This window comes from Lagenorhynchus albirostris, chromosome 19 (genome assembly GCF_949774975.1).
Source record: "Lagenorhynchus albirostris chromosome 19, mLagAlb1.1, whole genome shotgun sequence".
Classification (NCBI taxonomy): Eukaryota; Metazoa; Chordata; class Mammalia; order Artiodactyla; family Delphinidae; genus Lagenorhynchus; species Lagenorhynchus albirostris.
This window is the reverse complement of record NC_083113.1, coordinates 47507429-47528165: the sequence shown is the minus strand read 5'-3', so window position 1 is coordinate 47528165 and position 20737 is coordinate 47507429. Positions and strand designations below refer to the sequence as shown.

The 20737-nt window shown below is 50.9% G+C and overlaps 2 protein-coding genes across 3 annotated transcripts in view; one reads left to right on the top strand and one right to left on the bottom strand.

The window, feature by feature from the left end:
• Positions 1 to 20737, bottom strand: part of EXOSC6 (exosome component 6) — a 68090-nt gene that overhangs the window by 28723 nt on the left and 18630 nt on the right. The window lies entirely within an intron of this gene.
• LOC132509315 (C-type lectin domain family 18 member A-like) lies at positions 4900 to 19602 on the top strand. The gene is given in 14 exon segments (XM_060130209.1): positions 4900 to 5169; positions 5780 to 5871; positions 8115 to 8147; positions 8150 to 8235; positions 8237 to 8354; positions 14566 to 14663; positions 15084 to 15205; positions 15383 to 15490; positions 15964 to 16056; positions 16444 to 16550; positions 17141 to 17270; positions 17638 to 17734; positions 18644 to 18735; positions 19192 to 19602. Coding segments are annotated over 14 exon segments (1353 nt in total). The 5' UTR covers positions 4900 to 5030; the 3' UTR covers positions 19230 to 19602.

Sequence of the window (20737 nt, the reverse complement as noted above, 5' to 3'; positions counted from 1 at the left end):
GTTATTCCAATTCCTTTGCCTTTCCACATACATTTTAGGATCCAGTTCTCACTTTCTTTTAAAAAAAAAAAAAAAAAAAAAGGCAGGCTTCCCTGGTGGTGCAGTGGTTAAGAATCCGCCTGCCAATGCAGGATGGGTTTGAGCCCTGGTCCGGGAAAATCCCACATGCTGCGGAGCAACTAAGCCCGCGAGCCACAACTACTGAAGCCCGCGTGCCTAGAGTCCGTGCTCCACAACAAGAGAAGCCACTGCAATGAGAAGCCCACGCACCGCAACAAAGAGTAGCCCCAGCTCACCGCAATTAGAGAAAGCCCACGTGCAGCAATGAAGACCCAACGCAGCCAAAAATAAATAAATATTTTTTTAAAAAAAAAGGTTGTGAGATTTTGATAGGAATTGCACTGAATCAGTAAATGAATCTGGGAATAACCGGCATCTTAACAATATTGAGTCTTCTAATCCATAAATATGAAATGTCTCTCCATCTATTTAGATATTTTTCCATTTCTCTCAGCAATGTTTTATAGTCTTATGCACTTAGGTCTTGTGCTTTTTTATGCCATTGTGAAAGGAAATATTTCTCAATTTCATTTTTGGATTGTTTATTGCTAGTTTACACAAATACACTTTATTTTTATATATTTATTTTGTATCCTGAGACCTTTGTTCTAGTAGGTTTTTTTTTTTAAACATTGCTTAGGATTTTCTAAATACAGGATCATATCATTTGCAAATAAAGACTGTTTTACTTCTTCCTTTCCAATCTAGATGACTTTAATTTGTTTTTCTGGCCTTATTGCACTAATTGCACATTCAGCAGTACAGTGTTGAATGGAAGTGGTGAGAGTAGACATCCTTGCCTTGTTTCCGATCTTAGTGGGGAAAGCATTTAGTCTTTCACCACTAAGTACAATGTTAGCTGTAGGGTTTCCATAGGGGCTGTATGAGTTTGCTAGGTTGCCATAACAAGGTACCACAGACTGAGTGGCTTAAACGACAAAAATTTATTTACTCACATTCTGGAGGCTAGAAAGCCAAGATCAAGGTGTCAAGAGGGTTGGTTTATTTTGAGGGTCTCTCCTAGGCTTACAGATGGCCATCTTCTGTGTCTTTACATGGTCTTCCCTCTGTGTGTATGTGTATCCTAACCTCCTCTTCTTATAAGAGCACGAGTCTATGTCCAGGACTTCCCTGGTGGAGCAGTGGTTAAGAATCCGCCTGCCAACGCAGGGGTCATGGGTTCGATCCTTGGTCCAGGAAGATCCCACATGCCGCAGAGCAACTAAGCCCGCGTGCCACAACTACTGAAGCCCACGTGCCACAACTACTGAAGCTCACACACTTAGAGCCCGTGCTCTGCAACAAGAGAAGCCCCCACTCGCCCCAACTAGAGAAAGTCCGTGCTCAGCAACAAAGACCCAATGCAGCAAAAAAAAAACAAACCAGAAAACAAAACAAAAAAAACAAAGAAACTATGTCCAAATGTAGTTACATTCTGAGGTACTGGGATTAGTATTTCAACATACGAATTTGGGGGGATGCAGATTGTATTAGTCCATAACAGGGACCCTTTAACAGGATGAGGAATTTCCTTTCTATTCCTAGTTTGCTGAGAATCATCATATGGAATAGGTTTGGGATTTTACCAAATGCTCTTTCCGTGTCTTTGAGAGGATCATATGGGTTTTGTCCTTTGTTCTATTAATACAGTGCATTACATTGACTTTTACATGTTAAACCAACCTTGCATTCCTAGAATAAATCCTACCCGGTCATGGTGTTAATCATTTTTTATGGTGCTAGATTCGTTTTTATAATATTTCATTGAGGATTTCTTTAAATTTATTTTTTGCTTATTTGTTTAAATATTTATTTTTGGCTGCATCGGGTCTTAGTTGCAGCACACGTGATCTTTTGTAGTGGTGCACAGGCTTCTCTCTAGTTGTGGCATGCGGGCTCAGTAGTTGTGGCATGCAGGCTTAGTTGCCCTGCGGCACGTGGGATCTTAGCTCCCCGACCAGGGATCGAACCCACATCCCTTGCATTGGAAGGTGGATTCTTAACCACTGAACCACCAGGGAAGTCCCTCACTGAGGATTTTTGTGTCTGTATTCATGAGTGATATTGATCTATAGTTTTCTTTTCTTGAGCTATATTTGTCTGGCTTTGGTAGCAGGATAATACTGATCTTGTAAGATGAGTTGGAAAATCCTCCTCCTCTTCTGCTTTCTGAAAATGTTTATGTATGTTTGGTATTACTTCTCCCTTAAATATTGACAGAATTCACCAGTGAAGCCATTTGCACTTAAGCTTTTCTTTGTGGGAAGTCTTTTTCATTCAGTTTCTTTTGTTGTGATAGATCTACTTAGATTTTCTATTTCTTCTTGAGTCACTTTTGATAATTTGTCTTTCTAGGAATTTGTCCATTGTTCTTATGTTGTCTATTTTGTTGACATAAAGTTGCTCTTAATATTCCCTTACAACCCTTCTGATTTCTGTAGGATCAGTTGTGATGATGTTCCCTCTTTCCTTCAGGATTTGGGTAATTTTGTCTTTTCTTTCTTTTATACATGTTTATTAAACGAAAATTTAAAATTGTTCAATCATGTTTATAGCAACTTTATTCATAATAAACAAAAGCTTAAAACAAGCCAAATAACCATCTGTAGGAGAATGAAAATACAATGAAACACTACCATCAATTAGAGCAACAACAATGACAAAAGCAAAAACAACCTACTAATACTAAACAACAACATGGATGAATCTCACAGACATTTCATGGAGCAAAGGAGACCAGGCCTCAAAGCGTGTATATTCTATGAGTCTGTTTATATGAAATTCAGAACAAATAAAACTAACCTATGGTGATAGAAATCAGAATAGAAGTTGCTTATCGGGGAAATTTGTCTTGCAAGAAATTGGATGCCCATTCTCAAACCCCACTACAACTACTCAGCAGGTTCCTGTAAAAAGTTTGGACCCAGGAGGAAATATTACATACACCAAAGTGCAATGCCCTAGTTAGGGAGTCCAGAGAGATTGTCACCCCTGCTTTACACAATTGGACACTGAGACCCAGGGTGGAAGTGACAATTCCAGGGTCACAGACAGTACCTCAGATAGAAGCTAGGCCCTCAGATGTCTGGTCTGGTATTTTCTCTGCTCAGCTTCTCCTCTTCTGGCTCCTGAAAGCCGGGCTCGCCCCGGCCTCCTCTTACAGTGAGCCAGGGCCGCTCAAAAGTTGTTCCACCCCAGGCCCCAAAATATATTTTCCTCCCACCTGTGTCATGTGCCCAGCATTGTACTACAGGAAAACTAGCCACATTTATCTTCAAAGCCCAGGAGCAGGAATTGGGTCTTTTGTTACCTGGTGCAGAGCAGGGCTGTGGGAATTGAATTCAAAGGGCCGTGATGTGAACTAAAGCAGATCTGCACCAGGGTCTGGGAATGAATGTGAAGACAGAGCCCCCGGATTAGCTGGGATGCACCATGTGCCTGCCGGGTGACCTGGGGCAAGTCCCTGAGGCACGCTGAGCCCAGCTTCCGCATCTAAAACATGGGCTCCTCATCTTCTATTGCCCCGGGTTGCTGCAACAATTAACTGAATTCACATATTCGAAGCTGCTTTGTAAACTCCGTTTTATTAAGCACTGCTGGGACCCAGACAGGGTGAATTTGAGGTTGTCTGGTCATGCGTTTGAGGGAGAAGAAACTCCTCAGGCCCTGGGTATTACAGGGGGATCCCCAACCCCAGACTGGCTTAGGGGTCCTTGTGCCTGGCCCTGTCTCCACTCCCCAACATCCACAAAGGTATCCACATTCCATCCGTGTTTCCCCCTCAAAAGCCAAGCCCACTTGCCTCTCAGCAGAGCTTCCAGGGAACTGACACCTGGTTCTGAGAGAGTGCTGGCCCAGGGGTCAGGGGTCACTCAAACTCCAGAAGGAAGAAGTACCTGGCTTTCAGGGCTGTCCTTTGGGATGGCTGAATAACCTCTGATCTGCCCTGAGGGGAATGTGGGCATTTGGCTGTGGCCTGTGGGACAAATTTTATTTTCTAGGAAATGTGGGCCATGGTGCAGATCTTCTTCAGCTTATTCCAGTGGGACTGTGCTGGCTGCAGCCAGGCCCCGGAGCATCATGGCAACTGGCTGCCCTGCTGCCTGTTTGTCCGGAGGCCGACTTGTTCCCAGCAGGACTCGAGTCAGCCAAGGGCATCACGTGCTCTCTTCTCACTTTTGCCCTCTCCTGGCCTGCAGTCACGTGGGTGGGTCTGGGGGGGCAGCAGGGCTGGGACCCAGCCCCGCACACGACCCAGACAGACTGTCCTAAGGTACCCATTTCCTCCCCCTGGGGCAGCCCCTGCCCACTCCCCTACAAACCCACTGCCCCAGTGCCCCCACCCACCGGTGGCGCTTGACTGGTGTGCGGTTACCATCCGCCTATGTTTAATTCATGGCTGGGGGTTGGGACGGGGCTTCCCAAGAAAGGAAAGAACTCCCCTGGGGTCTTGCCCAGTTCTTGCCCGCCCGCAGGGCACATGGCCGCAGCCTCCCTGGGCCTGGGGCTGGGAGGAGAAGCTGCCAATGGGCCTGGAGGACACTGTTCCAGCGTGGGCACAGCCATTATTCGTTAATCTGCAGCCCTGGAATGTCTGCGGGCCAATCAGCAGGGTCTCCGAGGGCTCCCCGAGGGCTCTGATAATCCTGCAATGATTAGCAGGGGCCACGGGGTCGCTGCGAACCACTCGGTGGGTTGGTCGGTTGGCTGTCGGTGGGCGGGCGGGTGGGCTGACCAGGCCAGCAGCCGGAGGAGGGAGGGAGGGAGGGAGTCCCGGGACTGGAGCTGTCTGTCTCCTTTCATGCCAGCGCCAAGGAAGGGAGGCTGTTTGGACTCACCGATTACTCACCAGCCTCCCCCTTTTGTCTGCCAGCCCAGCCTGACTCTTAGAGATTGTGAATAGCTCCATCCAGTCTGGGAAGCGAGCTGGACAGCTGAGCCGGGCAGAGCCCAGAGAACCCAGCAGGCCCATGTTGAGGCTGGAGCCCTCCCCTGGGCTGGGGGGCCACCGGCCTGGCCTCCTGCCCGTACTCTTGGCTCTCCTTGGCATGACCTGGGCAGAGGTGCGCCCACTCCAGCTACAGGAGAAGCAGGTTCCAGTGCCTGGAGGTAAGGGGCTGCGGGGTGAGGAAAGAGTGGAGGAGCTATGAGCTCTGCAGAGGGTCCCAGGGGGCTTCTGGAAGCCAGTTCCCAGGCCTGAGCCCTGGGCAGGCTGGTGTGATTTAAAGAGCCACCCTCAAATAGTCCAGGGGCCGGAGATGGATGGAGGAGGCTGGGACTGGGGCAGAAGGATGAAGGGGAGTGGGCCCAGGCTTGGGGGTGAAGGAAGAACACTGGGACCCTGCAGCAGGGAGGAGGAGCAGGCTGAAAGGAGCCCCAGCCAGAGGGCCCGCTGCGAGCCCAGGGCTGGACCCCTCTTCACACCTAGCCCCCAGGCCCCCATTCCCTTCTATCACCCCACCCCCAGCTCTCAGCCTAAGGCTCCTTTACACCTACACCTGTCTCTCTGTCTCAGCCCCACTGCATTCTCCACATCTCCCTATGCCCCCATGCCTCTGCCCCGGGTCCTCCCATACACACCCACCATCATCCTGTCCCATCACTTGTTCCATAAGTGCAGGGTTGCATTCTCATCTTGCCGTGGTGATGCCCGCCCCATCGCCAGGGGCCGGGCCCAGGTCCCACCGCTCAGGTGGCCTGACCGTGTCTCCCGCCCCAGCCCTGAGCAAGAAGGAGAGCTTCCTGCTCCTCTCCCTGCACAACCGCCTGCGCAGCCGGGTCCACCCCCCTGCAGCCAACATGCAGAGAATGGTGAGTACCCCCAACCCGGGCTGGCCAAGGGGGCACCTGGAGGGGCAACCCTGAAGAGGACTGAGGAGGCCATGCCAGTGTCAGGTGCCCTTTCACCTGGCAGAGTGGGGCAGCGGCCAGCCAACTTCCCGCTCTGGGACCACGCCTGGTTGCCGGGGGGCGCGAGGTGGGGAGGGGGGCCGTTGCGTCCCCCTCCCCCAGAAAGGCAGCCCTTGGGCTTTTCCTTGCATCCCTTCCCGTTGCCCCGGAGACCAGAAGACATGGAAAGAGCTGGGGTCCCCTCCTCCAAGAAGCAGGAGCATCACAAAAGAGTCCCAGCAGGACTGGAGGCTAGTCAGGGAGGGAGAAGCATCCTGCTGGGGGTGGGAGGGGTGAGGCTTGTGTGTGACCAGACCCACTGCTTCTTCAGCAGTTTGTCTAGGCGACTAGAAGGGGCCCCCTCCCCAATTCCCAGCCCATTCACTGGGGGCCAGGGAGCGCGGTATAGGGTTTCCCACCACTCCCTCGGGGCTTCAGGGTTGAAGGTGTCATCCTGGGGCCCAGAAACACTGCCCCGTAGTATGGGACCCCAGCTGCGCCCTCCCATGGTAACAGTGGAGGGAGCGAGGGAGGGGCAGTGTGGGGCAGGCAGGGTTCCCCATGACTGCTTCCCATAAACTCCTCTGAGGCTGGCGCAGCAGTGGCGACCTTGAGAGCTCCAGGGTCAGGTTCCCAGGAGGTGGGGGTGGGGTGGGCAGGAGGGGGGTCGCCTCTCCCCCTTTCCCTGCTCGCGGCGGCTCTGCCCCTCCTCAGGCCCAGGTCCTGGCTCTCATCCCCACACTCCCAGCCCTAGTGCCCGGTGTGAGGCTGCTCCGGTCAGCTTCTACACTTCCCATGGCCCTGTTGCCAAAGTCTTAGAAAACAGCATTTCATAAAAAATGCAACTGGAGCCCCACCACTCAGCCTCTGTCACACCCACAGCTTTGGCCCTGGGCACCCCAGTGGAGGCTGAGGCCCTTGGGGGTGGTCCGGGCTGCTGAGGCGCCCCACGCAGTTCCCGCTGCTCCCAGCTCCAGTCCCCGTCAGCAGTAAAATCACAACCACCATCTGCCCGGGCTGCTGCAGGTCAGGCCCTAAGTGCAGCACTTTTCTCTCTGCAACCATTTAATCTTCACACAATCTTACCCTATGGGTACCTTATCATCTGTTTGTTTTGTTTTGCTTTTTGGCCACACGGCATGGCTTGCAGGATCTCAGTTCCCCGGCCAGGGACTGAACCTGGGCCATGGCAATGAAAGCCCAGAATCCTAACCACTAGGTCACCAGGGAACACCCACCTTATTATTTCATTTTACAGAAGCTATTATTCCATTTTACAGAAGCGTATGTTGAGTCTCATGGAGATTAGGAGACCGCTGGAGGTCACAGAGCTGGAATGAGGTGGCTGGGCTGGACCAGGTCATGACGATCGGGTGACACATGTCATCCTGGTTGCTAAGCCCCCCGTTTCAGAGGACGGGGAGCTGTTGGATGGGGGTAGGGAAAAGGGCAGCTGGTACGTGGTGGGAAGAGCAGATTAGGCCCACTCTAGAGAACTCTGCTTGCTGAGACCAAAGCGCTGAGGCCCTGGAGACCTTTTACACCCTCTCTGGTCCTGACTCCCAGCTGGTGCCCCTGTGTACTCCAAAACCAGATTTAGGGAATAAGACACAGCGGTATGGCTGCTACGACTTTTTGCATCACAGAAGGGAAGCCAAGAGGGAGCCTTTCTGACAATGGCCAGGGTCAGTTTTACCTAACACGGAACCAGTTTGAAAGGCTTGGGCACTATCCAGGGCTCCCATTACCAGACGGGAAAAATTACGGCAGAGGCCCATCCTATCACGTGGGCTGGCACCTCGCGCCCAGGAACACCCATCCCCCTTAGTGGGCGGGGCCTGAGGGTACAAGCCACTGGATCAGAAGGACGGAAGCCGTCAGTCCTGGGTGGAGCCGGGCTCTGGGTGGGGGGTCCAGACAGGACAGGTGCTTTTCCAACACCACCTTGGAGCGCCCCTTGCAGGTCCTGTCTGACCTTCCCTGGCCCCAGTGAAGGCGGTGAAAGCAGCTCAGAGCACTCAAGCCGCCAAGCAGGACCCCTGTTTGGGCTGGGGTCTCTTCCCTGCAGGACCAGCACCTCTGGATGTGCTGGTGGGGGGGCTGGATCACTAAGGCCTGGGCCAGGGTCCCCTGCTGATGTTGCTGTTTGCGCTCCTTTCCCCCAGGACTGGAGCGAGAGCCTGGCCCAACAGGCCCAGACCAGGGCAGCCCTCTGTGGCGCCCCAGCCCCAAGCCCAGCCTCTGTCCCCCGGGCTACCCCGCAAGTGGGCTGGAATGTGCAGCTGCTGCCCGTGAGCTCGGCGTCCTTCATCCACGTGGTGGGCCTGTGGTTCTCAGAGGGGCAGCAGTACAGCCAGGCAGCGGCCGAGTGTGCCCCCAATGCCACCTGCACCCACTACACTCAGGTGAGGCCCGGGTACCGGCTCTGAGGCCCCTGCCCTGCTGGGCTAGTTCAGAGGTCTGCAGTTTGTCCTAAAATTGGTGGTTGTTTTTCCTCCCATTTGTTTAGTTTTACTTTTTTCAGCTTTAAATATGAAATATTTCAAAGCTAAATCAAATAATGGACTCCTTCTTATCCACTACCTAGCATTAGAAAATGTTAACTATATTTGTTTCTCATCTCTTAAAAAAACAAAACTAAGCGTAAGCCCTCCTTCTGCCCTTTCCTCTGTCCCTCCCGAGGTAACCTTGCTGAAGTCCAGGTGAAACACCCCATGTTTCCTTTTCTTCCCCCTCAACAAAATTTGTTGAATGTCTTCTCTGTAACTGGCATCGTTTATGTACTAGGATCCAGCACTGGAAAACACAGGCAAAATCCCAAGCATGTTTTTCTCTTTTTTTTAATGGTTACTTTTATGTGTCAAGTTGCAGGGTAGAGGGTTGTTATTGTTGTTGTTTTGCATGACACTAACGTTTTTTATATTAATTAATTAATTTATTTATTTTTGGCTGCGTTGGGTCCTCATTGCTGCGTGCCGGCTTTCTCTAGCTGCGGCGAGCGAGGGCTGCTCTTCGTTGAGTTGCATGGGCTTCTCATTGCGGTGGCTTCTGTTGTTACGGAGCACGGGCTCTAGGAGCATGGGCTTCAGTAGTTGTGGTGCATGGGCTTATTTGCTCCGCGGCATGTGGGATCCTCCCGGACTAGGGATCAAACCCACGTCCCCTGCATTGGTAGGCAGATTCTTAACCACTGCACCACCAGGGAATTCCTTGTTTTTCTTTTCTTTTTTTAAGGGGGGGCCGAGGGTAGTTCCCCGACCATGTATGGAACCAGGGCCCCAGCAGTAAAAGCACCAAGTCCTAACCACTGGTCCCTCAGGGAATTTCCCCAAGCATGTTTTAATACCTTTACTACACGTGGAAGGGTTTTGATACCTTTTCTACTTGTGCAAGTGGGTTGTGTGTTATTAAATCCTACCTAAGTGCTCTCTCTGTACGTCTCCTTTTGCAATTTGTGTTTATCACTTCAGACCACATTTGTAAGATTTGTTTCCGTTGATCTGAGCATGCATGTGTGATTCACTATGAATAAACTGCAATTTACAGGCATCTGGGTTACTTCCACGTTTTTTTTTTTTTACTATCCCAAGTCATACCGAAATGCACAAATTCTAGTTCCCGTCCTCTTGTACATATGTGTCCAGACTTTTTCTAGGACACACTTGGAAGGGGAATGGCTGGGTCAGACGGAGCACGCACCTACAACCTTAGTAGCTATTGCCAAAGTGATGTCGCCAACTCTACTCCTGCCCACAAACCAGTTCTCACTCCCCATTCTTACTCTATTCATTAAGGAGTATTGTCAGCTCCTTCATTTTTGCCAACTCAAGGCTGTGAAATGCTACCTCATTCTGTTTTTAATTTGCATTTCCCTGATTACATGTGGGACTGAGCCTCTTTTCTGTTCTTTTCATTGCCTTTTAATTTCATCTTTCCCTTATTAATTTGTAAGCATCTTTGCTATATGCTTTGTACTTTTTGTTGGTCATATTGGTTGCAGATACTTTTTTTCTAATATATGGCTTGTATTTTCTCTTTATGTTATCTTTTATAAGATAAATCTTTCAGAAGATTTTAATATTAATGTAATCAATTTTCTCTTGTTTTTCATTATAGTTCATCCATTTGTTGTATCATGTTTAAGAAATAAATCCTTTTCAACTCTGACATCAGCTACATATTCTTCCTGTATTTTCTTCCAAAGTTCAAATGTTTTCCTTTTTTTCATATTGAAGTCATTAAGCCATCTAGTGATATTGGAGTTAATTTTATCTTTTTATTTTAAAGGAATTTTGCCTTTTTAAAAATTTTATTTATCTATTTATGGCTGTGTTGGCTCTTCGTTTCTGTGCGAGGGCTCTCTCCAGCTGCGGCAAGTGGGGGCCACTCCTCAACGCGGTGCGCGGGCCTCTCACTATGCGGCCTCTCTTGTTGCAGAGCACAGGCTCCAGATGCGCAGGCTCAGTAACTGTGGCTCACGGGGCTAGTTGCTCCGCGGCATGTGGGATCCTCCCAGACCAGGGCTTGAAACCGTGTCCCCTGCATTGGCAGGCAGATTCTCAACCACTGCGCCACCAGGGAAGCCCAATTTTATCTTTTTTTTTTTACTTCTTGTATTAAGAACTGAATCTTTCCCCCACAGACTCTAATGCCACCTCAGCCATATACCAAGCTCACATATCCACATGGGTCTGTTGCTGAGTTCTCTCTTCTATTTTGTTGCTTTTTTTGTTTACTCCTGCATATATGTGCTTTAATTATTATGGCTTTATAAAAAGTTTTGACAGGAAAATCTCCCATGTTATTATTATCATTCAAAAATTTCTTGGCTATTCTTGATTCTTTCTCCTGATTCTTTCATATGAATTTAATAAGTAGCCTTTATCAGGTTATAGACAGGCCGAGCCGCTCCGTGGCACATGGGATCTTCCTGGACCAGAGCACGAACCTGTGTCCCCTGCATCGGCAGGCGGACTCTCAACCACTGCGCTACCAGGGAAGCCCCAGACATTTCTTTCTAATCTAAGTTTGTTAAGGATTTTTAAAGTCATGGAAAGGTTTTGTGTTTTATCAAATGCCTTTTGTGCATCTATTGAAATAATTATAAGGTTTTTCCTTAACTATTTACAGTGATGAAATACATGAATAATTTTTTTGTGTGTGTACAAAGCTGTTACATGACACTACATCTTCCTGGTCACGTATTTTAAACATTTTATTATAGAAAATTTCAAATATATACAAAGCAGTCAAAGTGATATAATGAACCCCCATCTACCTATCATCCAGCTTCAACAATTATCAGCTCACAGTTTCATGACTCATATTTATTTATTTATTTGTATTGAAGTACAGTTGTTGTACAGTACTATATAAGCTACAGGTACACGATAGAGTGATTCACAAATTTTAAAGGTTATACTCCATTTATAGTTATTATAAAATACTGGCCTTGGGCTTCCCTGGTGGCGCAGTGGTTGAGAGTCCGCCTGCCGATGCAGGGCACACGGGTTCGTGCCCTGGTCCAGGAAGATCCCACATGCCATGGAGCGGCTGGGCCCGTGAGCCATGGCCGCTGAGCCTACGCGTCCAGAGCCTGTGCTCCACAACGGAAGAGGCCACAACAGTGAGAGGCCCGCAAACAGCCAAAAAAAAAAAAAAAAAAAATACCGGCCATATTCCCCATGTTGTACAATGTATCCTTGTAGTTTATTTTATACCTAATAGTTTGTAGCTCTTACTCCCCTACCCTTATACTGCCCTCCCCGCTTCCCTCTCCCCACTGGTAATCACTAGTTTGTTCTCTATATCTGTGAGCCTGCTTCTTTTTTTTGTTATATTCACTAGTTTGTTGTATTTTTTAGATTTCACATATAAGTGAGATCATACAGTATTTGTCTTTCTCTGTCTGACTTATTTCACTTAGCATAATACCCTCTAAGTCCATCCTTGTTGCTGCAAATGGCAAAATTTCATTCTCTTTTATGGCTGAGTAGTATTCCATTGTGTATATGATGTGATGCGAAATAAAGCGATGTAGGGGGTGTGTGTGTGTGTGTGTGTGTGTGTTATTGTTGTTTTTAATTAATTGCTATATTTGGTTTCCTAAATACTATTTGATAGTGAAATCGACCTCTGATTTTCTTTTCTCGTTCTGCCCTCACCTGGTTTATATTAACCTCATAAAATGAGTTGGAGGTTTTGCCTCATTTTCTGTTTCCTGGAATAGGTTCTATGATATTTGCTGTAACTGTTCTGTAAAACTATTTGGGCCTTGTTCTATTTTTTGATTGTTTGTTTTGTGTGCATGTGTATGTATCCATGGATTTTTAATTACTGATTCAACTTTTAGAAATGGTCGTAGATCATTTCAGATTTTCTATTTCTTCTTGAGACAGTTTTGCCAAGTTCTGTTTTCTAGGAAACTATCCATTTTATATTTTCCAGTTTGTTGGTGCTAACTGTCATTTAACAGAGATTTTAAACTAGAATTAAACAGATTTTTTAAATGTTTCCTGTGTCTGCAGCTATGTCCTTTTAAAATTCTCGATTGTATTTATTTGTGCCTTCTCTCTTTTGTTCTTTACCAGTCTTCCCATAGGTTTGTCTATTCTAACGAATCAGTTTTTTGTTTGTTTTCCTTCTCTCTTTTTTCCACCCATCCACAACTTTATTCTTCTTTTTATTAATTTCTGCTCTTTTTAAAAAAAATTAATTTATTTATTTTTGGCTGCGTTGGGTCCTCGTTGCCGTGCGCGGGCTTTCTCTAGTTGAGGAGAGTGGGGGCTACCCTTCGTTGCAGTGTGCGGGCTTCTCATTGCAGTGGCTTCTCTTGTTGCGGAGCACAGGCTCTAGGCGCACGGGCTTCCGTAGTTGTGGCGCATGGGCTTCCGTAGTTGTGGCACGTGGGCTCAGTAGTTGTGGCTCACAGGCTCTAGGGCACAGGCTCAGTAGTTGTGGCACATGGGCTTAGCTGCTCCGCAGCATGTGGGATCTTCCCGTAGCAGGGATCAAACCCATGTCCCCTGCATTGACAGGAGGATTTTTAACCACTGCGCCACCAGGGAAGTCCTTCTGCCCTTGTTTTTATTATTTTCTTTCATCTACTTTCTTAACTCATTAAATTTAACTCCTTTTTCTTTTCTGGTATATGCCTTTTAAAGCTATCAATTTCCCTCTAAACTCTGTTAGCTACATTCCATAAGTTTTGGAATTTAGTGATTTCATTGTCACTTAGGTCTATGAGTTTCCTATTTTCCATTATGATGCTGTCTTTGATTTTGAAGTGTATATTTAAATTTCCAAACTATGTTTTCTCCTTTACTTACTTCTAAATTATTTCCTTGGGAATTCCCTGGTGGTCCAGTGGTTAGGACTTCATGCCTTCACTGCCAGGACCTGGGTTCAGTCCGTGGTCAGGGAACTAAGATCCCATAAGCCACGCAGCCAAAAAAAATTTTTTTTTAATTTAATTAATAATAATAATAGTAAATTATTTCCTTCACATTCTATTGCATTGAATTCATAGAATGTGTCCTGTAGGATGTTGGTTATTGAGTGTTTATTGAATCTTGCTTTGTGGCTTACTGAGGGGTCAGTGTCTGCAAAAGTTCCACGCACTCCTAAAAAGAATGCATATTCTCTAATTGTTGGATACATAGGTATGACTACATGTGCATTTCTCCCTGCCTCATGCTGGTCATTTTTAGTGGCTACCAGAGTTTGCTTGGCTATACCTGTGTATTGACGATTTGTGCTATTTCCAGGTTGTCACTGATTCTAAAACTCTAAATCTTAGTTTTGAATACTATTAAAGACCTGTATCTGTTAGCTGTTGCTGCATGACGCACTACTCCCAAATATAGCATCTTACGATTCTGCAGCTTGGCAGTTTGGGTTGGGCTCAGCTGACAGTTTCTTCTGGTCTTCGCTGGGCCCACTCCTGCAACTGCAGTCAGCTGCTGCGTTGGCTGGGAGCTGGCTGTCTAGAGTGGCCTCAACTGGTTCATCTCTGCCCTATAAGGTTCTTCAACCTCCAGCAGCCTTGTTCACGTGGTGGCTGAGCATGAGAGTTCTATGAGAATGAGCGGAAATTGTAGGGTCTCCTGAGGCCTAGGTTTAAAATGGTTCAATATCATTTCTCCTGCATCCTGTTGGCCAACAGAAGCCACAGGGCCAGCCAGATTCAAGGTGTGGGAAAGAGATTCCTCCTGTTGATGCAAAGAACTGCAAAGCCACATTTTATAAAGAGGGGGCTGTAGGGAGAAGTGAAGCGTTGTGGCCATTTTTTCAGTCATCACAAGGCCTTTGATGTCCAAGTCTCTTTTCCCACTCTCCTCCACTATCCACAATCTCCCTTCCCTTCAGGTATCTGCTGACCCTCACTTCCCGACCCAGAAGGCCTTTCTAGACTATTCCCACCTATCCTTATATCCCTGCCCAGCACAGCTACTGCTCCTGGGGTCCCCAGGGAGGTGACAAAACTGTTTATCTGCTTGGCCTGGGGCAAGAGCTGTGTCCACCCTTCCCAGGGGAGCATCATCTAGGCTGTTGGTCCCCAGACTAGGAGTGCAGGGGGCCCCTGAGAGGGTTTCTGAGCCACTGTGTCTCCTGCAGCTCGTGTGGGCCACCTCGAGCCAGCTGGGTTGTGGGCGGCATCCCTGCTCTGGGGCCCAGGCTGAGATGGAAGCCTTTGTCTGTGCCTACTCTCCCGGGTAAGCCTCCTCCATGGCAGCTGCCCTGCCATCCCCTGCTGGGCTGCGGGGTAGGGGATGCTGTCACCCAGGGTGAGACACTCACCCACCCACCCACAGGCCTTTACCCCTTGGTCTGCACCCCTGCTGGGAGAGGGAAAAAGGAGGAAAGGGAGAGGGTGCAGAAGTGGGCAGCACCCAAGATTCTGGCCACGCAGAATGTGGCTTCTTCTCAGACGCCCCTTCCTGGAGGCACCACCCAGCGTTCAGGGCATCTGCCCAGTATTAGTTTGGAGGTCATCTTTTCTTTCCTAGGAAATCTCCCTGTCTCTCCCAGCTCCCTGCCTTCCTGGCTGGGCCGGAAAGAGCTGAAGGGGCTGGTGGGGCAGGCAGCAAGGCCCAAGGCCAGGTCCTTCTAGCCTCTGCTGCTTGCTCTCACAGAGGCAACTGGGAGGTCAACGGGAAGACCATCGTCCCCTACAAGAAGGGCGCCTGGTGTTCGCTCTGCACAGCCAGCGTCTCGGGCTGCTTCAAAGCCTGGGACCACGCAGGGGGGCTGTGTGGTAAGTGCCCCACCCTGCCTGCCTCTGGCTGGGGCGGCTTGATCTGGTGATCCTGGAGGAGGCAGGCAGCATCCTGAGGGACTGTCCCAGAAGCCCTGGCCCTCAGCACTCGGGGAGGCACCTGCCTGGCCTGCCGGGGAGAGGCGCCCTCACAGCGTTTCCTTCTCATCCGACCAGAGGTCCCCAGGAACCCATGTCGCATGAGCTGCCGGAACCACGGACATCTCAACCTCAGCACTTGCCACTGCCACTGTCCCCCGGGTTACACAGGCAGATACTGCCAAGGTGAGGGGCGCCTGGAGTTCTGGACTGTGACCACCCGGGGGACCCAGGGAGGGATCCTCACACAGCCTATCCTCATCCAATAAGCATTCACTGAGCACCAACGGTCTGCCAGACCCTGCGCTGTGCAGGGAATTCAAAGTGAAATCAGATCGGCCCCTCAGGCCCTGGGATGGTGGGAGGAGGACAGTATTAGGATCCAGAAGTGGATTCCTTTCCCACTGTCCCCCACCCCCCAGCTCTGTGACCATGAGCAGGTCCACTCCCAAACCCCGATTTGCTTCTCTCTACAAGATCAAACCAAAGATGCCAAATGTGGCAGCGGTTGGGAGCCCAGATGGTTTCCATCTCTGGGGCGCAGGGGTTGTTCTGGTTGTGGTTGGCCATTCTGCGCACATCCGTGGCCTGTGAGGGGCAGCCTGCGGCCCAGTGGCTGCCAGCTGAGTGCCGTCCCCTCCCCTGCCCCATCCTGGCAGTGCGGTGCAGCGTGCAGTGCGTGCATGGCCGGTTCCGGGAAGAGGAGTGTTCCTGCGTCTGTGATGTTGGCTATGGGGGAGCCCAGTGTGCCAGTGAGTCCTGCCGCAAAGCCCCCCGACAAGACGAGCCCCTCCCAGGACCCCCTCAGCTGGTGCTGGGTCTGGCTCGGACCAGCTCACAGGAGTCCATCGTACGCACCTCTCCCCCATTCCCCGATCAGTGACGTCACAGTGGTAGCTTGAACTTGGCCATGGTGGGGGTCTTTACACCACCACAGGAATGGCAATGCTAAAATCATAGACTTTTTTTTTTTGAGGGAGAGCTGGTTGTTACACATTTACCAGCACACCACTGACCCCAACCCCCTCTCCTGCTTGGTGGCCAGAGGAAGGGGTACCTTGAGCTTAACATCCTGGCAGGACCGGAAGGGTAATGATTCTGAGGCACCCACACACAAAATCAGGCTTCCCTCCTCCCAGCCAAGGTGCACTTTCCCTTCCACACCTGTGACCTGAGGATCGATGGAGACTGCTTCATGGTGTCTTCAGAGGCAGACACCTATTACGGAGCCAAGATGAAATGCCAGGTAATGGTTGGCCCCTGCCTTCCCAGGGACCGTCCCCCCGGGTTCTTAACAGAGGGACCCTGGGCTAAGAGATGAATTCCTTTGACTTCTCCTGACTCTCATCTTTAGTATAAAGCAGGGGTTACAACTCAGAGGCCCATGGAAGCCAGGAGGTCACTTAATGAGCTGAGGGACCCAGGGACAAGGCCCCACTCAACCCCCATCTAAGGGGCCACCTTGACTCAGCTCGAGCTGCTGGCTGCCGGGCAGGAATGCAAGTTCAGGGAGGCCAGGACCTGGAATTTCTCAAGAGAACCAGAAATGCAGATTTTCACTGAGCTCTCAATTTATTAATGTTGGCAACCAATCCAAATGTATTAAAGACACTGAGCAGGTGAAACAAAACCCTTCCAAGTGTGGGACCCTGACAGAGGAGCTGTGGGCAGAGAAGAGAAGGCGGACTCTGCTCTAAGAGGCAGGAGGCTTTGGGGGGCTGATGACAGCCCGGCCAGCACACAGATTGGACATCCATGGCCACGATGGGTGGCAGGATGGAAAGGAAGGGCTGGCCTGAGCTCTGGGGCCAGAATGACCCGGAGCGGGGGTTACAGGGAAAGGGCGGGGTGCTAGCCCAGATTGAGAGCCAGAAAGTGCAGGACATCCTCGCCTTCTACCTGGGCCGCCTGGAGACCACCAACGAGGTGACCAACAATGACTTTGAGACCAGGAACTTCTGGATCGGTGAGTGCCTGGCTGACTGGTGGAGCGGGAAGGGATGCAGTGAGTGTGGGGCTGGGATGCCTCACACTGCTCCAGGAATCTGGGCCGTGGAAACCCAGAGCACCTACCAGCGGGCAGTAAGGGTGTGGTGAGGGCTTGGGGCCCAGAATGGGGCCAGTAGTCAAGCTGGTGACTCCTTTCAGAGAGAGCCGAAGGGAGGGAGAGCCACCAGAGGGGCTGGAAGTGCTGGGAAGGGGGCTTAAGGGCTGGGGGTCGACAGGCATTGGGCAGCAGGCTCTGGGCTCAGGCCCTCATCGCAGGGAGCCTGGGCTGCCAGCGGGGCCCAGGGATCTCGGGTGTGAGGCCAGCCTTGGCTGCTGTGACTCAGGGCTCACCTACAAGACCGCTAAGGACTCCTTCCGCTGGACCACCGGGGAGCACCAGTCCTTCACCAGTTTTGCCTTTGGGCAGCCTGACAACCAGGGGTGAGTCTGGGGTGCCCTCCCTCCCCTGTGCCCACTTCTCACCTGACTGCTGGCCGAGCCTTCAGACACCACTGAACCACCTCCACCCTGCCTGCTGCTTGGCTGAGCGCCCTGAGGGTCTGGGCCTTACCTGGTGCCCAGGTGCCAGGAAGTCTGGGCACAGCTGGCTGTGGGCCCAGTGCTGAGATGAGGTACATCCCTGACCTCCAGGGGCTCAAATAAAAGAGAGGGAACCCAAGAAGGCTTCATCCATCCACAGTCCCCATCATCCCTCCAGCTGTCTCTCCATCTCTCTATTATCTATCCATCCCTCCCCCACACCGTGCCTCCTCTGCCTGTATCAATACACTGATTCTGCCCTCCTTAGCTGGCCACCCACCTGCGTCCACTCCTGCACACATCTGCCCACTGGCCCGCCTGCACTGAGGCCCAGCCCTGGTCTTCAAAGCCCAGGAATGCCCAGGGCAGGGGGGAGGTGGTCAGGCTGTGTGGCCACCAAGGCTCCAGATACCCCGCCCAGTTCTCCTTTGACCTCCTTGATGGCAGCCATGCCCAGGCCACTGGCCCATCCCTAGAGGAAGCCGGCTTGGTGGGCCCCCAGGCATACCTTCTCCTGCTGGGAGGAAAGATGTGGGCCTGTCTGTTCCAACCCCACTGCCCCCACCTGCAGTGGCCGGCATGGCTGAGGGCTGCAGTGGTGGGTGGAGCTGTCCCCACTGCACCCCGAGAAGAGAGGAGCTGCAGTGCTGTGAAGTGCAGGCATGGGCTTGGGGCTGGCTCCCAGAAGCCCCATATGTGGGAGGGGGCACCCAAGAGGCACCTCCCTAGGTGCAGGTGGCCCACTGTGGGGGAGGATTTAAGGACTCATAATTTCATTCCTCCACCCTGAGCACTCGACAATCTTGGCAGGTTTGGCAACTGTGTGGAACTGCAGGCATCGGCCGCCTTCAATTGGAACGACCAGCGCTGTAAAACCCGAAACCGTTACATCTGCCAGTTTGGTGAGGGCCTTCCCACGGCTCCCCTGTCCCCTGGGGATATCCAGATGAACAGTCTAGAGTGTCTGAGCACACAGGGCCATGCTGCTCAGGGCCTTGCTGGACCTGTAGGCCCCTGAAGCACAGAGAGGGAGATTGGCCTGGGCTCAGCCACGCAGGGGCAAGACCAGAACTACAGCCTGGCTGGGGATTTCACCAAGGTCCCTTTCCTCCTGTCACTAAAGCTGCCACATGGGGACCCATCGGGTTCTTCAGCGTTCCCTGATTCCCTAGAGCACAGTGAACTATGGTGGGGACAGAGGTGAGACCTAGCCCAGAATCAGCCCCCAGCAGCACCTGCTAGAAGGATCTGGAGCTGCAAGTGGGATCATGGCTATTTCTGGACCTAGTGTAGCAGGGTCCCCATCCCAGGACCGCCTGGGCTGTCACTGACCCTTGTTCTGTTCTCTTCCTTTCCAGCTCAGGAGCACATTTCCCGGTGGGACCCAGGGCCCTGAGGCTCACCCATGCCTCTCCCCTGCCAGCACCTGGATGCACAGCCCTACCTGCCCTTCTGCCCACCTGTTTAGAACAAGGGTTGGGCTAGGACTGCAGGCCCAACAGCCAAAGAGGCCTCAGACCTTGCAGGAAGTGGGGCAGGGGGTACAAGTGAGGCCGATGGAGAGCCCGGTATAGGAGGAGGGGAGCCTGGGGTCCTCCAGCCTGCTTTTGAGTGGGAAGATTGGTCTTAATTAGGCACTGAAACAGGAGTCCGGGGCAGTGGTCAGAAGAGACCACTCTCCTCCATCTGGGCTGGACCCTCTGGGGCAGACAGAGGTTCCTTGCTGCCCAGGATGCACCCCACAAAGGATTAAACTAAGTTATGGATCAGATGGACTTGTGAATGCTCATTGTGAAGGGGAATTCAGACAACCCAGAATGATCCCAGGAAGACTGGTTTCCTCCCAGCCACCTCAGTCCCATCCCTGCTCGCCCACATGACCCAGGCCACCCTCTGGAGGTTTTCAGACTCTTAGTCCTGAATAACGCACAGATTTAGAAGCCTTGTTTGTCTGCATCCCTAATTTCCAGCTCCTCTCACCACCGCCTCTGTCAGCTTTGTGTTTCTGTTCACACCTCCTCCTTTATTAATTATGCTTGCTTCTACTTGTCTCTTCTTTCTTTGTGATAATCTGAACTGGGGTCTGTTATGGCCCCATCTCCTCCCTCTCCCTATAGTGGTGAGAGGGTGAGTCCAGGCAGGTGCAAGAATGGGAGGTGCTACCATTAGCGTCCAGAATGCACACTGTTATATGCGAACATCTAGTTGCTTTGCTGGTTGGAAGTATCAGTACAAGTGTGGCCTGGGCCCATGGAACCGGGAGAAGCAGATCAGTCACGGTTCTTGGTTGCAGCCCATAGAAACATAGAAACAGCCCTGGCTAGTCATGGCAGAAAAGGAATTTATCAAAAGGGCAATGATTTTTAAATGGGCAAAGGACTTGAATAGACAGTTCTCCAAAGAAGATATACAGGGCTTCCCTGGTGGTGCAGTGGTTGAGAGTCCGTCTGCCCATGCAGGGGACACGGGTTCGTGCCCCGGTCCGCGAGCGTCCCACATGCCGCGGAGCCGCTGAGCCTGCGCGCCCGGAGCCTGTGCTCCGCAACGGGAGAGGCTACAACAATGAGAGGCCCACGTACCGCAAAAAAAAAAAAAAAAAAAAAAGATATACAAATGGCCAATAAGCACATGAAAAGATGTTCAACATCACTAGTCATTAGGAAATCCAAATAGAAACCACGGTGAGACACCACTTCACACCCATTAGGATGGCTGTTAGCAACGAAACACAATAACAAGTGTTGATGAGGGTGGGGACCCATTGGAACCCTCATACATTGCTGGGGAATGTAAAACGGTGCAGCCATGGTGAAAAATAGTTTGGCGATTGTTCAAAAAGTTAAACAGGACTTCCCTGGTGGCATAGTGGTTAAGAATCCACCTGCCAATGCAGGGGATGCAGGT